Source organism: Jaculus jaculus, chromosome 21 (genome assembly GCF_020740685.1).
Source record: "Jaculus jaculus isolate mJacJac1 chromosome 21, mJacJac1.mat.Y.cur, whole genome shotgun sequence".
NCBI classification, from domain to species: domain Eukaryota; kingdom Metazoa; phylum Chordata; class Mammalia; order Rodentia; family Dipodidae; genus Jaculus; species Jaculus jaculus.
The window spans coordinates 1,261,201-1,273,271 of NC_059122.1; the positions used below are offsets into that span (position 1 = coordinate 1,261,201).

The 12,071-nt window shown below is 46.6% G+C and overlaps 1 protein-coding gene across 2 annotated transcripts in view; it reads right to left on the reverse strand.

Annotated features, from left to right (window-relative positions):
- Positions 1 to 3,392: 3,392 nt before the first annotated feature.
- Positions 3,393 to 12,071, reverse strand: part of LOC123456369 (uncharacterized protein C5orf49-like) — a 29,247-nt gene continuing 20,568 nt past the window's right edge. The window contains exons 2-4 of one of the 2 annotated variants that reach the window (XM_045139336.1): positions 11,194 to 11,391; positions 7,335 to 7,451; positions 3,393 to 3,814 (exon numbers count right to left, since the gene is read on the reverse strand). In XM_045139336.1, coding sequence (XP_044995271.1) covers positions 3,635 to 3,814; positions 7,335 to 7,451; positions 11,194 to 11,391 — 495 coding nt within the window. In that variant the 3' untranslated portion in view covers positions 3,393 to 3,634. The remainder of the gene's footprint in view (positions 3,815 to 7,334; positions 7,452 to 11,193; positions 11,392 to 12,071) is intronic. The other variant, XM_045139337.1, reaches the window with a different exon arrangement.

The following is a 12,071-nucleotide window of genomic DNA, read 5'->3' on the forward strand; positions in this document are numbered from 1 at the left end:
CTTCCTCACTCACATCTACAGTTTACTTGCCCTGGTGAAAATGCACACAGTTGGGCGATCGACCATGAGCTGAGAAATAATCCCCCAGAGACGATGCACTCAAGTTTGTAGCGAAAAGAAACCTAAAGGGTCGAATCCAAAACTAGATCACCAGTCTGACCAAGTAACAGAACTTTGCAGTCAACTCAGGTCCCTGTCACAGTGGACCTTGCCCAGTTCTGCGCCCACATGGGATCCTAGGAGCAGCAACAGCACAGAAAGTGCTAGAAGACGCAACACACGGGAGCAGAGGTCTGGCCCAGCAGCCTACTTGCGCTAACAAGGTCCCCAGGGGATTCAGGTTACCTGCGCAGTTTTGAGACCCTTTACAGTTTATAAGTGAGGAGACTGGAGCAGAGAAGCCGAGGGTCTCGTTCCAAGTCTGACAGCTACTCAGTGGAAACTGCTTCAAGAAATCTAAGGCAGTCACTCCTGATCAAAGCCCTGATCTCTGTCTGAGCAATGGGAAACCTCCCCGTGAGCAAAACATGGAAATCGGAGGATTTGTGGAGAGCTGTGTGTCTCCGTGTCCTGGCTTGTTTTTTGTTTTTGTTTTTGTTTTTAATCAAGGAAAAATCCCTTCAAAGCTCTCATTCACCTTTCAGCCTGTAGGAAGCCTCTCTTGTGTGTGTGTGTGTGGAGGGGGTGAAGCCTTGAGTGCAGTGTCCTGATACTCCAGTGCCTTCATGTGTCAGTTCGGAGATGGCTGAGATGTGTCCTCACTCATTATGGTTTTTCTTCCTTAACTCAGTGGACTTCCCGAAGGCATCAATCACTGTGCTTCCAAAGGACCCAGGTTCGATTCCCCAGGACCCACGTTAGCCAGATGCACAAGAGGACGCACTCGTCTGGAGTTCATTTGCAGTGGCTGGAGCCCTTGGAGTACCCATTCTTTCTCCCTCTTTCTCTCTCACAAGTAAATTAATTAATTAAATTTAAAAAAATAGAATGCCTTCTCTTTAGCACAGTAACTCTAAGAGACATTTATTGATTTATTTTAAATGTAAATGGTGGGAGTCCAACAGAAATTCATTTCATTTTCCTTCATTGTCTAATACATGAGAGATTTTTTTTTTTGAAAACTTGACCAATCCCATACCTTGTTTTATAAAATTAATCAGTATGTTTGGCGTGGTGGTAGACATCTATAGGCCCAGCACTTAGGAGATGCAGGCAGGAGAATCAGCCATTCCAGGCTAGCCCTGACTGTACAGTGAGTTCAAGTCCAGCCTGAGACCTAGGAGACCTTGCCAAAAAAAAAAAAAAAAAAAGAAGCTAGGAGCTGGAGCGATGTTTCCATGGTTAATAGGCACGTGCTTGCAAAGCCTAACAGCCCAGGTTTAATTCCGCAAAACCCAGGTAAAGCAGATGCACAAAGTGGCACATGCATCTGGATTTGTTTGCAGTGGCAGGAGGCCCTGTCATGCCCATACTGTCTTAATGCCTCTTCTTTCTGTCCCTCAAATAAATAACTAAAAATATTTTAAGGGCTGGAGGGATGGCTTAGCAGTTAAGGCATTTGCCTACAAAGCCAAAGGACCCAGGTTTGATTCCCCGGGACCCACGTAAGACAGATGCACAAGGTAGTACATGTGTCTGGAGTTCATTTATAGCAGCTGAAGGCACTAGAGTGCCATATATTCTCCCTCTCTCTCTCTCTCTCACTCTCGCTCTCACTCTCACTCTCCTTCTTGCTCTCAACTAACTAAATAAATATTTTAGCCAGGCGTGGTGGTGCACGCCTTTAATCCCAGCACTTGGGAGGCAGAGGTAAAAGGATTGCTGTGAGTTTGAAGCCACTCTGAGACGTCATAGTGAATTCCAGGTCAGCCTGTGCCACAGTGAGACCCTACCTCAAAAATAAAATTTTTTTTCAACCTGAAGTATATGGAAATAATTTAGATATTAACTTATTGCAGTCACTTATAGGTTTTAATCTATTAATGCATAAAGAGTAATTTATACAAATATCTTTAATGCAAAAATACTTTAAGTATTTTTCTTTCTCTTTTTTTTTTTCCAAGGTCTCACTCTGGTCCAGGCTGACCTGGAATTCACTATAGTCCTCAGGGTGGCCTTGAACTCATGGCAATCTTCCAACCTCTGCCTCCCGAGTACAGGGATTAAAGATGTGCGCCTTTAAGTATTTTTCTAATATAAATATGGAATAATGTCCCCCAGAGCACCTCTACTGAAAAACAATTTTGAAAAATAAATACTTAGGAATAACTCAGCCTTGAAATTGCCAACAATTCAGTATCAAACATCCTTAGAGAATCCTTCTTGCAAATCTAAAACAATAAAACCAGTGATTGTGGGAGCATGCTGGAAATTAATCAGATCTCCTTAACGGCTAATCTGAGGAAAATCCAAGCACAGCAGATGAGAGATGATTTCTTCCAAAGGATCCATTCATTAAAAATACAGCAGATGGGCTGGAGAGATGGCTTAGCAGTTAAGGCGCTTGCCTGCAAAAGCCAAAGGGCCCAGGTTCAGTTCCCCAGGACCCACGTGATACGGATGCACAAAGGGGTGCGTGTGTCTGGAGTTTGTTTGCAGTGGCTGAATTCACTGGTGTACCTGTTCCCTCTCTCTCTCTCCCTCTCTCTCTCTTTCTCTCTCTCTCTCTCTCTTTCTCTCCCCTTTCTCTCAAATAAATATATTTTTAAAAATATAACAGATACCTTCATCCTTGAGTGAGTATCAAATCGGCTTGCAAAGAAACATTTCCAGCTTAGTTTTGGAAGCAGCTTCCTAAAGTGGGAAGTGTCTAGAATGACAGTCCTAGGCTGGTGGTGGAGCTTGGTGGTACAGTGGACACAGCCCTGACTTCCGTCCTCTGCACCACAAACTATAAAGACAGTCGTCACTACAGTCCCTTGGGGGTTGGGTGCTATGTATTTACATCGCACATGGTTCCCCACAAACTCGTCTGGGTTTGGAAATCCTCCTTTTTGGATGAAACCACACAGGCTCAAATAGATGGAACCACTTGGCCTAAGACCACACAGGAAGATACAGCAGGCACAATTTCCCAGGGGCCTGTTAAGCACCAAAGTCCAGCCCCGTATGCCAGGCCTTGAGAAGTGAGAGTGAACCGCCCCATCTTATATGGACTTTGGCTCTCCACTGTGAAAATTCAGTTATCATTGGCTCAGACATCTAGCAAAACAAACCCTGTCTAGACTTCAATTGCGCAAAAAGGCCATTTGATATCTCCATTTGGAGAAAGAAAATCCAAAGGGCTGTTTGTGTTATGGGCAGAGACATTCTTGAGTGTATAGAGGGGCCTGCACATTGCCCCGTGGCCTTCTCTAAGAGCCTTTGCAAGTAAATCAAGCCAAGCCCGCTGCCAAGGTTGCTTTCCTTTTATTTGGGAGAATACAATGTGTGGGTCAGCATCATTGCATCGGAAACAAGTGCAGGTGAAAATCCCTCCGCTGGGCATGTTTAACGCGGGCAAAGGCGCGGGGCCAGGTCCCTCCCGAGGTCAAGGTGCGTCGCTGCAGCAGGAGGTGAGAAGGGAAGCCAGGCCGGGCCCCGCGCTCCCCCAGCAGCCTCCCTTTCTGGAACGGGCCTGGGCCCCGGGGCCACCTCAGGCTGGAGCAATGTGCCCAAAGCCAGGCTCCTTGATGCTGGGGATGTCATTCTTCCTGTAGAAGTCAGCCTGCACGTGGTTCACACGGCCACAGCCTCGGTTCAAGGGCTCCACGGGCTGATGGATGCGTTTTCCATAGGCAGAGGATGCCAGCACTCCGACAGGCCTTTCCTTTTCCTGGGGAAGATGAAAAGTCCCCTCTAAGAATCCTCAGCATGCATCAGTCCAGCCAAGTCTCCATCAGCCTGGGTCCCACCCAGGGGGGCTCCACACCTGCACCCTGCTCCACCCAAGCTGCTTCTACTGAAAGGGGGGTCTTCTCCAAGTGTGGCTGGCCCCAGCCCCTCGGAACCTTCTCATGTCCTCAAGGCTCAGAGGAGAAGCAAGTCACGACCTGACCGCAGTCTTTATTCCTTCTCGGCCATCTCTCTGCCCTGGCTCTGGGAGTACACACACCTCTATCAGCCTTTCTTCCCCAGCACCCAGAGGAGCTCTCTCCACTTCCAGTCCCCTGTGCCCTATTGTCTCTGCTCCCTGACCCACCGCGCTTCTGCCAAGGGAGCTTCAGACCTAAATCTCCAGCTACCACCAAACATCTGTGCTGAGCTCTCCTCTCCCTGGGGAAGAAAAAAAACAAAAAAAACAAAAAAACAACCTTTCCATTGTCTTGTAAGGGGTTTTCTTCTGTACCTGTCACCCATCGCTACCTAGAATTAGGTTGTTTTTTTCTGTCCTCTCTCTTTCCCCTTCCCTCCCCTCCCCTCTCTCCCTGAAGGTCAGCTCTAAAAGGAAGGACAGGAGTTTGTGTCTTAGCCCCTTCGTGCTCCATAGTAGAAGGGAGGCAGTCATAAAAATAAGCCACCTTCTTCTCCATGGAAAATAGTGACATCACTGCCAACAGGAATGCATTGCTGACATGAAAAAAAAAATGACAGAAAAAAAAATTCAAACTCTGTGTAACTTGATCACTTCCTTTTCTTTGCAAATAAAGAGTATTGAGAGGTAAGGTATGCTGGCGTCCTTTTCAGTGCTGGGGCTGGAGCCAATGGCCTCAAGCATGCTCAGTGGGCATCCTGCCACTCAGCCAAATCTCTGGCTCTGGCATTCTTAATGACAGCCACAGGCAAAAAAAAAAAAATCAAGTGGTTCAATCAAAATCCCGCCAGAAGCCTTTATAATTTCCATGTAAAGAATCGTGTAATAGTCTCTACTTTTTCATCGCCTGACCTTTGAAACTCCTGCCGTCAGGGCTGGGGACATGGCTTAGCAGTTAAGGCACTTGCCTGCGAATCCTAAGGACCCAGGTTCAATTCCCCAATACTCATGTCAGCCAGATGCACAAGGTGGCACATGTGTCTAGAGTTTGTTTGCAGTGGCTAGATACCCCTGGTGCACCCATATTGTCTGTCTCTCTATCCCCCAGCTCTCTCTCTCTCTCTGCCTTTTTCTCTCATAAATAAATATATAATTATAAATAAATAAAAATCCTGCTATCCTCAGATCAAGCTTTGTGAAGATCACGTCAGGTAAGAAGCGGCAACAAAAGGGTCTGAGCCGGATGAAGACGGGCCGCCCAGGACTCGAGAGAGAAACAGCACTCTGATGACCCCTCAGCCCGACACATGAGCTGCTTCTGCCCGGTGCCCACCTAGGCGCCGATACGATCACTGCCTTTTCAGAAACAGTGCAAGGATAGACGGGGAGCTGTCCTGCGTGTGGGAGTGACAGATGCTTGTGCAACTCCATACGGGGAAGGTTGGGGTCCCTAGGAAGGCTGTGACGGCGGGGCCTGGTGGCGTTAGCAGAGAGGTGTTTTATCTGCTTTAAAGACATCCTAGTTTTGTTCCCTTAAATTGTTAAATTCTATAGAATCAACCATAAAAGTGAGTGCAACAATGTCATTGTAAACTAGCGGGAACAACAATGGTGACGTGACTATAGCTTCTTGCAGAGTAAAAGAAGGCTGAGGAGTCAAGTTGCACAGAGCAGCTGGATGCAACGTTAACTATGGGTTTGCACACACATGTGATGCTTACATGAGCATACACACAGGTGCATCTAAACACATACAAGGCACATCTATACACATACTAAACACATGTGAGCACACATACCTGCCTGCACTCCCATACAAGCTACACAGAGCGGGCATGTGTCTACACATGACCACGCATACAAATGCATGCATCCATACATAAGTGCATAAATGTATGCATGCATGTATATGAATGTGTTCACATACACGGTGATGCATGCACACATATGTACATGCATGATACACACATGCATGAATATGCAAAGTGTGTCTGAACATGCAGATGTATGTATATATGCATGTATGTACATATAAGTATACAAGCACACATGCATATGGGCACACATATTCCCACATGTAAACATGTATGTATACATGCACACATGTGTGTATATATGCATGAACACATATTTATGATGCATGCATGCATATATATAACATGTACATATGTGTAACAAGGTGCACAGGGATGCACTGTGCATTTTCTGTGTGTGTATAGGATACACAGGGATGCATACATGCATGTTTCTGTATACACATGCATAGGTGTCTGGGAATACACAGGGATGCACACTGCCTATCTTTATATACATATACTCAAATGGGTACGGGGATACACAGGGGCATGTGCATGGATATTTTTACATACACACGCGTGCGTGGGGTACACAGGGGCATGTGCGTGGATATTTTTACATGCACACGCATGCGTGGGGTACACAGGGCTGCATGTGTGGATATTTTACATGCACACGCATGCGTGGATACACAGGGGTGCATGTGTGGATATTTTTACATGCACACGCATGCGTGGATACACAGGGGGCGCATGTGTGGATATTTTACATGCACACACATGCGTGGATACACAGGGGTGCATGTGTGGATATTTTACATGCACACGCATGCGTGGGGTACACAGGGGCGCGTGTGTGGATATTTTTACATGCACACGCATGCATGGATACACAGGGGCGCGTGTGTGGATATTTTACATGCACACACATGCGTGGATACACAGGGGGTGCATGTGTGGATATTTTACATGCACACGCATGCGTGGGGTACACAGGGGCGCATGTGTGGATATTTTACATGCACACGCATGCGTGGATACACAGGGGCGCATGTGTGGATATTTTACATGCACACACATGCGTGGATACACAGGGGCGCATGCGTGGATATTTTACATGCACACGCATGCGTGGATACACAGGGGCGCATGCGTGGATATTTTACATGCACACGCATGTGTGGGGTACACAGGGGCGCATGTGTGGATATTTAACATGCACACACATGTGTGGATACACAGGGGCGCATGTGTGGATATTTTACATGCACACGCATGCGTGGATACACAGGGGCGCGTGTGTGGATATTTTCCATGCACACGCATGCGTGGATACACAGGGGGCGCATGTGTGGATATTTTACATACACACGCATGTGTGGGGTACACAGGGGCGCATGTGTGGATATTTTACATGCACACGCATGTGTGGGGTACACAGGGGCGCATGTGTGGATATTTTACATGCACACGCATGCATGGATACACAGGGGCACATGTGTGGATATTTTACATGCACACGCATGCGTGGGGTACACAGGGGCGCACGCATACATGTTTTGATGCTGTCACCAGCTTTGTCTTACCTCTTCGTTAATGTGGAGTCCAAGGCCTTTGGCATGCTCTCTGTCATCGCGGTGTAATTTCTGGTCATAGTCTAGTCTCCTCTTAAACACACAGTCATAGAGGGAAATAACCCCTTGCTGGAGATGAAGCAAGAGAGAAAGCCATGGGTATGTGTGAAGGGTAAGGAGCCGTGGTGCTGGCTCAGCATGGAAGCCAGCACGCGCCAGTAGAGACTGGACTGTGGTTTTCAGCCATGCGAGGAAGTGCTGGGAAGGAGCACGATATGGAGAAGACCCGGGTGTGACCCGGAGCCAGAGAAGCCAGCAGCTCTGGTGTCCCTCCTTGAGAAGCGACTCCTCAGGCTTGCATAACAGCCGACCCACCTCAAGAGCTCTGGCACAGACTATGAATAATGCCCTGGCTTAGTCCGTCAGTTGCCATCCAAATACACTATAGGCTGGGTGGTCCACCCACGAGAGCAATGTACTTCCCTGGGGAGGAAGTGCACAGCCAAGCTGTGGGCGGAGGCAGGGTTGAGGAGAGCTGCCTTCTGCTTCATAGGTGGAAATGTCAAATTGTGCCTTCACATGAGAGAAGGGACACACAGTTCTTTCAGGCCACATTGATGAGGACTCAAGACCTAACCACTTCTCAATGGCCCACCTTCTAATACCACTATGTAGGAGCCCTAGCGTTAAATATATATAATATATATAAATATATAAATATATATATACATATATATAAATAATTTGTGAGCAACAAAGAGGGAGAGAGAGGTAGAAAGAGAGAGAGAGCGAATGGCCACACAAGGGCCTCCAACCACTGCAAATGAACTCCAGACGCATGTGCCCCTTATGCATCTGGCTTACGTGGGTCCTGGGGAATCGAACCTGGGTCCTTTGGCTTTGCAGGCAAATGTCATAACCACTAAGCCATCTCCCCACCCGAGCCCTAGTTTTAAAACGCGTGTACAGGAGCACATAAGTACCCAGACCACAGGATAACTCCATCTCTGATAAAGCAATGCCTTCACTTCTATCTTTTTTTGATTATTTTATTTATTGATTTGAGAGTGACAGACAGAGAGAGAAAGAGGCAGAGAGAGAGAGAGACAGAGAATGGGTGTGCCAGGGTCTCCAGCCACTGCAAACGAACTCCAGATGCGTGCACCCCCTTGTGCATCTGGCTAACGTGGGTCCTGGGGAACCGAGCCTCGAACCGGGGTCCTTAGGCTTCACAGGCAAGCGCTTAACCGCTAAGCCATCTCTCCAGCTCCACTTCTATCTTTTTATATTCAAGTTGTCTCTAAAAAGCTTAGGCTGCTTTGAAAAATTAGCAATACTGAATGTTATGACAACATAACCAACCAGAAGGTTTCTATTACCCTGCTAGCCAATGGTTAAATTGCATACTTTCCAGTTCCTTTCTTGAATGACAAAATATCCTATTTTTTGCAAGTGTGTGCGTGCATGTGAGTGTGTGGTGCATGCACACGTACGTGCCCATGTGGCACCCCAGGAGCGCACCTGTGGCAGTGGGCACTTGTCTGCGGCATTCCGCTCCATTGCTCTTCTGCCCATTCTTTTTATGTTGTTGTTTTTTTGAGGTAGGGTCTCACTCTAGCCCAAGCTGACCTGGAATTCACTACGTCGTCTCGGGCTGGCCTTCAACTCATGGCGATCCTCCTATCTCTGCCTCCAAAGTGCTGGGATTAAAGGCTTGTGCTACCATGCCTGACAGAGTAAGACAGAGAATTGGTGCGCCAGGGCCTCTGGTCTCTGCAGACGAACTCCAGATGCATGTGCCACCTTGTGAAGCTGGCTTTAGGTGGATACTGGGGAATCAAACTCAGGTTGTTAGGCTTGTGAGCAAATGTCTTAACCGCTGAGCCATCTCTACAGCCCTTCTGCCCATTCTTATTTGTGCCACAGTCTCTTACCGGGGCTTGCCTTTTTTTCCCCATGAGCTCTAGAAATTCTCCAGTCTCAGCTTCCCTACAGGCCTGGAGTTACAGAGGCACATGACCAGCTGGGCGGGGTGGCGCACGCCTTTAATCCCAGCACTCCGGAGGCAGAGGTAGGAGGATCGCTGTGAGTTCGAAGCCACTCTGAGACTCCATAGTGAATTCCAGGTCAGCCTGGGCTAGAGTGAGACCCTACCTCGAAAAACCAAAAAACAAACAGAGGCGCGTGACCACGCCTAACTGTCAATGCATTCTGGAGCTGCATCTCTAGCCGTCAGCTTCAGGTCCTCCTGTGTACATCGGAAGTGCTGTTAACTTCTGAACCCTCTCTCCAACCTTAAATATATTTTCTTTAATCATATGTGGGAGCTGTAACACTTGGCAATTCAAGCGTATGAATATATGTGAACATACATATATACACAATATAAACATATACATATTGTTTAGCTAGACATGGTGGTACAGGCCTTTAATCCCAGCACGAGGGAGGTGGATCACCATGAGTTCAAGGCCAACCTGAGACTACAGAGTGAATTCCAGGTCAGCTTGGACTAGAGGAAGAACCTACTATGAAAAAACAAAAATAAAGTATTTTTTAAAAAAATGACTGTTTACAAATCTACTGGGGGTGTTCTGGGGGGATAGCTTAGTCAGTAAGATGCTTGTTTCTCAAGTATGAGGACCTGAGTTTGATCCCTAGTACGCATGCAAAAGTGTCAGGCATTGGGCTAGGGAAGGGCTTAGCAGTTAAGGAATTTGCCTGTGAAGCCTAAGGACCCAGGTTTGATTCTCCAAAATCCACATAGGCCAGAGACACAAGGTAGCACATGCGTTTGGAGTTTGTTTGCAGTGGGTGGAGGCCCTGGCGCACCCATTCTCACATTCTCTCTGCTTCTTCCTCTCTCTCAAATAAATAAACAAATAAAATATTTTTTAAGCCGGGCATGGTGGCGCACACCTTTAATCCCAGCACTCGGGAGGCAGAGGTAGGAGGATCGCCATGAGTTCAAGGCCACATAGTGAATTCCAGGTCAGTCTGGACTAGAGTGAGACCCTACCTCGAAAAACATATATATTTTCTCATATATATATATATATATATATATATGAAAATAAATAAATAAATATGAATAAATAATAAATAAATAAAAATGAACAACAACAACAAAAAAGAACAAACCAGAATCAATGGAGAATTGATAAATTGTCCACATTTAGTGGTGGTTCATTGTGTCTTCACATCATATTATAGACAAGAGTAAATTCTGGATGAACTAGGAAAATAAACAAGAAGGAAAACCCATAAGGGACCTCCTACACTTAAAAACAGTGAGAAAAAATGATACAAAGAAAACATCAATCACTTTGACTCTGTAAAATGAGGCATTAGCTTATGAAATCAAACCAAATTTAAAAATAAAAAGAAATTTCAATATCTGAACACATCGTGCAAGAAATCTGTTGGCGCGGAAGCTGTGGGCTGCCAGCCTGCAGAGGAAAAGCAGAGCTTTCTGCGGAGAAGCAATGAGGGCCCTTCAGCATCACAGAGGACGTCCAAGCACACAGGGATGGTGGTGGCAACGCCTTCTCAGGCGACGCTGACCCTTCTGCAAGAAAAGGCAGCATGATACAGACCTTCCTTTTGCGTCTCAGAGCTACTGGCCTGGCCCACAAGAGGCCTGCAGGAAGGCAAGAACAGTGACTTGAGAGCCCACAGTACCATGGTACACCTACATGCTTAATAACTTAAGAGATTTGATGGTAGCAGGGCTGGTTGCTGGTCATAACCTAAGTTTTCTATTGTCTCTGGAAGCCCTGCTGATCGGGCTGACAGTGTGCCATGTGTGGGCTTGGAGGAGATCAGCCACAGTGTGCAACGGGGACGTTCGACTCCTGGGACCAGGAAGCACCTTTGGAGAATCTGATGAGAAGTGGAGGTGCTGGTGCCCTCCACGAACCCACAATGCTCCCATCGTGTCAACAGCCTGTTCTAAGCAGGGTTCAGCACCCACAGTACGAAAACAGGTTGTCTGAAAGCTCTGTGGGCTTCTCTCCTTCTGCCCAGTACTTCCAACCAGGAGGATCTGGAGAGCAGGTGCCGAGTTCAGCTGGGAGAAAGACCGGGAGGTGAGCGAGAAGAGAATGAGAATGCAACCACTGTTCCCCCAATGTCCCCCCATGCCAAAGAAACCCAATGAAATACACAGTTTTACAAGAAAAGGTCTCTGTTTTCTCCATTTTAATGAGCCATTCTAAAATTCTATGAAAGTAATAAGCAATAGCTAACAGCACATCCGCCTCCCAATTCCAGGATTCATTTGCAAATCTCTCTACGTGTCACCAGAACCATACATAGTTTTGTGTAAGTGCATATTATATTTTCAAAACTTTACAGAGGAAAAATATTGACTTTTTCTATCATTGAAAAGTAAGAACAGAAAAAAAAAGAAACATCATTAGCAAGCAGGCAGCCTTGACAAGCAAAGTACCCACCCTGAACCACAGCGTGTATTTCATTACTAATCTTTTGTTATTTCATTCTTTTTTATTTTTATTGTTTATTGTTTATTTCAGAGACAGTAAGAGAGAGAGAGAGGAAAGAGAGATAATTGGCACACCTGGACCTCAGCCACTACAATCAAACTCCAGATGCTTGTGCCACCTGGTGAGCATGTGTGACCTTGTACTTGCTCCACCTGTGTGCGTCTGGCTTACATGAGATCTAGAGAGTTGAACATGGGTCCGTAAGTTTCTCAGGCAAGGTCCTCAACTGCTAAATCATCTCTCC